The sequence below is a fragment of the Coturnix japonica genome, chromosome 7 (genome assembly GCF_001577835.2).
Source record: "Coturnix japonica isolate 7356 chromosome 7, Coturnix japonica 2.1, whole genome shotgun sequence".
Taxonomy (NCBI): domain Eukaryota; kingdom Metazoa; phylum Chordata; class Aves; order Galliformes; family Phasianidae; genus Coturnix; species Coturnix japonica.
The window spans coordinates 14,476,964-14,481,702 of record NC_029522.1 but is presented as its reverse complement, the minus strand read 5'-3'; the positions used below and the strand labels follow the sequence as shown (position 1 = coordinate 14,481,702).

Below are 4,739 nucleotides of genomic sequence, written 5' to 3'. Positions count from 1 at the left end.
CCATTCTGAGCCCTAACATTGTTTTCTATGGAAGTCCTTACACAGACTCTTAGAAGATCCATCCAGGAGTGACTGAAATGTTGTACAGTGCGGCAAGTAAGGCTGGACACTACTCATGAGATACACTTCCGTAATGTTCTTTATATGTAGATACGTTTGTATCTCCAAACCCCTCCGTAACTGATGCACCACGACTGGAGAAGTCCATGCAGATCCTTTTGTGTGCTCTCCCTCCATGATGCATCTCACACTGCACAAGGCCTGGGCAGTTCCCTTCCTGGGGGGACACCCTGATGCAGCCCAACACACTGCTCCCAAGTGCTTCCCACCTTCCTGCTTGGGGCTGTTTGCAGAGCAGTGGCTGCTCTGCTTTACACCATCGGTTATTCACAAAGCTGTTCCCTGCCCCGGGGGAGGATGGGCTGACTTGCATAGTGTCACCCCACTGGCGCTGTCCCTGCACACACTGAGCCAGGCTTTGCACACAGGGTCTCCAGCAGGGAGGAGGAGGAGCATGTGTGAGGGGGTTTGCTGTGAATAAATTCACTTTCTTCTCCGTGGCTCTGGCAGAGGCATCTCGTTTGTAACACAGCAGAAGCCCATGATGATAACCTAATTATTAGAAGTAATGCTACTTTAGTGAGACCGCTGGCACTTTTACAATGTTTGTACAAGCATCAGCAATCTAGAGGAGAAAGACACTTTGGCATAGGCCACACTTATTCTTGGCCCATCGTTTAGAACTCATAAATTACAAAGGAGCTCCTTTCATGCTCAGGGGGAGCTCAGCTCCTTTGCAGCAGCATCTGATGCACTGAGCTCTGGTTACTCCTTAACTCACAACTCAGTGGCCGAGGCCGGCCCTGGGGCTCACATAGCTCTGCCTTTCTCTGCAGGCAGAGCCCTGGCACCCCGCTGCAGAGCTCACAGACTGAGCTGGAGCTGAGAGCTTCAACAGCTCCAACTGGGGGACACCAGGTGTGCCAGGCTTCAGTGAGACTGTGCTCCTGAGCACGTGGGCTTTGCATTTCTGCTTGCTGGTTTCATCTGAACAGTAGCCCACTCCTGTATGGGAAAATGCCACTTGTGTGGGGCTGGGCTAATAAAGCCAAATGCCCTCTGCACCAATAGCAAGAGCACTGCAAACCTTCAGACCCAGTCCCCCCCGAGTGGCTGCAGCATGGGACCATGCCTGAATTGGGAACCCCATCAGCACTGACCAGAGGAGCCTGGCTTGCTGGGCACCAGCAGGGCAACTGAAGCTCCACTGCTGCAGCCAGGACTCACCTCTGGAATCCCTGCACAATGCATCATGCCAGCCCTGTGGACCTGTCTGCAGGGAGGTCTGGGCACAAAAGGGAATTTGTTCAGGAAAAAAGACAGGGAAAGAAAAAGGGAATGGAAGCTGCTGAGCTGCTGCTGAGAGCTGGCTGGTGGCAGCTGGAAGGAACCCAGGCTGCCATTCTGTCCTGCCATGTGCCACATGGTGTGCCCAATGGAATGGCTGCCCACAGATCCGCTTGGGCTGTAGGCTGCTACAGCCCAGGAGAAACAAAGGCAGAGAGCAGACGGGCAGCACAAAGGGCCAGCACTGCCAGGATAGCTGATGGCCACGTGGCTGGTGGGGCACTGTGTGATGCTGCAGATCACGAAGGACTACCCCTGTTTCCAGACTGGAGTTCAAGCAGTCATTTCTGTGGACTGAATGCTGGCCGTGCATTGAGTGTGCTGCAGGCCTCTTGGGGAGCGGAGCTGGTAGGGAGGAGAGGGCTGGATCTGAGCGTTCATCAATCACAGCCCGCAGAGCTCTACACCACAGCCCTTCGTCCTCCATCAGCTCAGTGCAACTCGAGTAAAACCCTTTTGGCAGTGCCTGGGCTGGGGCTGGAGAGCTCCCAGTAACAGCTACCAGCTGACAGGACAAGACTGAGCCCCTAGGGCCTGTTTGCTTTTCCTTTATTTGCTGATGGGCAGTGCCTCTGAATGATCCATGTGTGTAACTTCTTCCTACAAAATTCATGGCCATAGGACAGCAAATGGGGAATGACACGGCACAGGGCCTGTGGGGAAATCCCTCTGCCAAGGGAGCCTTGTCAGGAGAGCATTTCCTCTTGGTGCTCACGCAGAGGATCCTGGTAGTGAATGACACGCATTGGGAGAGCACAGCTCCCTGCTCCAGACTCACTGCACTGCCTGGGGTCAGCCTGGAATGGAGGCCCCATAGCAAGCAGGTGTTGATGGAAGAGGAAGGCACACCTTCCTCAGGAAGTGGTGCTCTGCCTGCCTGTGTGTACAATGGAACTGAGCCTGCTTGCCCACTGTAGCAGCAGTTTCCCCTCTTTGCCCTGGGGCCTCTGTACATCCCTGTTTTTAGCCACACACTAGAAAATAAACTTCCCAGAGATTTTCCTTCTGTAGCAGCCTTCCTCTGCAGGCCCTTTGATGGCTGGTCGCTGTGTGTATTCCAGGTGCAGGGATGGATACACATCCCCACATATCCCAAGTGCTTCTCAGGGATCTGTATGCTTTTCAGTATGGATGCTTGCTCCAAGCAGCTCCAGGATCCAGCCTTGGAGGAGTTGGGGCTGCCACTGCCTCCAGTACATGCAGTGGCACAGGGCTGGCTGATCCCATTGCTCGCCAAGAGGTCTGTGCCCCAGTAGTTTCCCTGGCTCGCACTGTCACTGCTCTGCTGAGCTCCTGAGCATCCAGACGTTCCCTCTGGCAGCCCTCATATTCTTCCCATGCTTCTTTCTCTTTTTTTTCCTTTGCTCTTCAAACTTGCAGGGGCTCTTATCCAACAGACCTCTTGCAAAAAAAAAACCAAACATCTGCAGTCGCTCAGCTCCCCATCACCAGGACTTTAGCTCTGAGTACTGTGAAATCTGGGAGCTTAGAGAATTGCAGTTCACTACTCAAAAGTCTACAGCAAAAGGAGACACTGTGCCTGTGTTCAGCAGTGGCTTCTGCTTTCCTCATCCCTGAGCAGCTGTGCAAAAACAAACAGTTAACAAATGAGAAACTCGGTAAGAGGATCCAGATGGGTGAATGGGAAGATCATAAGTTAGCATTAACATGGTCAGCCCGTGCTTTAGCATTTAGAACACAGCTTTAGGTGTAATCAGAGCAGTTGTGTTCTGCAAACAGAAGCCCTCCCCTGGAGCCAGCACTGTCTGCTTTGCCTCAATGGGAGCTTCTGTAGCAGCGGACACTGAAGGGGCAGACACTTTCCTACTGGACTGCTTTCTTTGCTAAAGAGGAAGCATGGTGTTTCCAGACCTATGCTTGGTCAGAAAATTACGTTTTCCTAACCTCTCTGCTTGCCATGTACATGCTGAGCAAGCTTCACCCAGAATTTAACCCCTCCCTCAACGTTTAGGGTTTCTAAAGCAGGTATATTTGATTTAAACACTTTTAACTGACACCTGTGTCCCTTGAGCACGGTGGTGTAAGTGACAGCGCATTGTTAGTGCACCAGGGCAGCACAGCCCCTAGTTGTGCCTGTAGCAACAGGGCTCTGGGCTTACACTGAGGGCTCTGTTTGAAGATGCTCAGCCCTGAGCAAGTTGAAGCAGTAACGTGCCAGTCTTTGTTCTCACAGCAGACGGGCTGGATGTGCTGGGTAGAAAGCAGGGCTTTTAGAAAGCCTCACTGCTCTTCAGAGCCCATGTGCAGGGAGATGTCCCACGTGCAGAACGTTCCGGCTCCGAAGCAGTGCTACCAATGGGGCACGATGGTGGTGCAGCCGGGGCTAAGCAGAGTAAAATCCCCATGGGCGGGAGCTGAGGCTGCCAGTGAAATGCTCTGATCACGTCTCTCCATGCTGCTCCTTTGCTGCCACCAGCCAGTTGTTGGGCTGCTGAGTAGGAGGCACTGGATGACAGGTTAAGGGGTTTTAATTTCATGCCTTTGTTAAGGATCAAAATATTTCTGTGGCAGGTTGCAACTTCTGCATTTCCCAGTTTTCCACAGCCACCTCCTAAAACTGAAAAAGTTTTAGGAGAAGGAGAAACTAATAATGCATAATGCAGCCCTTCCTTGTGTTCCTCGTCTGTCCAGTCCCAGGTTGGCCGAGCTCATGCATGCTCTGCCTTCTGCCTTTCTGGACCGCGTTGACACAACTTTCAGTTGTAGGAGTTGGATGAAACCCAACATCAACCAAGCAGAGGTTCAGGTAGGTCAGACTGATGGTCAGCCTCCCAAGCAGCCAGTCAGGGAACGGTGATCACTGTCGGAGCCCAGGGCTCACAGCCCTGCTTCCTTGCTATTCAGGGAGGAGAAAAGCAGGAGGATGAGCCGGAGGTTTGGCTGGGCAGCGCAACTGGCCGCACTCCCGTTCTGCTGCTCCGTGAGCTTCCCGTGCCAGCTGTGAACGCTCAGTAAGCAACACTGAATTGCCAAGGGAAGAGTGAAAGCCCATTAGCACGGAGAGACCGGGGATTCACTTTGGAGAGCCCTCAGAGCACTTATCTGACGGAGAGAGGCCATTAAGCGTCGGGAGGTGCTGCATTTCCCCCCCGGGTGCGGACAGACGCGGGTGTTCCCCCAGGCCGGGAGGGGACAGAGACACAAATCCGGGCGGCGTGGAGGTGCGAGTTCCCCTCCAAACTCACGGCGAGCAGCTCGGAAGGCAGCAGCAGCTCCGGCGAGTGTGGGATCCCGAGTGGTCCCGAGAGAGCTGAGAAAAGAACGGCCACACGACTCCCGGCGCCGTCCTCTCCGTCCCAGGGCCAGGACGT

The 4,739-nt window shown here is 53.7% G+C and overlaps 1 protein-coding gene across 1 annotated transcript; it reads right to left on the bottom strand.

The window, feature by feature from the left end:
* Nucleotides 1-818: 818 nt before the first annotated feature.
* LOC107316672 lies at nt 819-4,257 on the bottom strand. The gene has a single exon (XM_015868450.2). It carries the CDS (start codon nt 2,486-2,488, stop codon nt 1,100-1,102), a length of 1,389 nt encoding a protein of 462 aa, XP_015723936.1. The 5' UTR covers nt 2,489-4,257; the 3' UTR covers nt 819-1,099.
* Between the last annotated feature and the right edge of the window lie 482 nt (nt 4,258-4,739).

What these genes read in the sequence shown, in the direction of transcription:
- LOC107316672 (XM_015868450.2), bottom strand. Translation starts at nt 2,488, where the DNA reads ATGTGTATCCATCCCTGCACCTGGAATACACACAGCGACCAGCCATCA.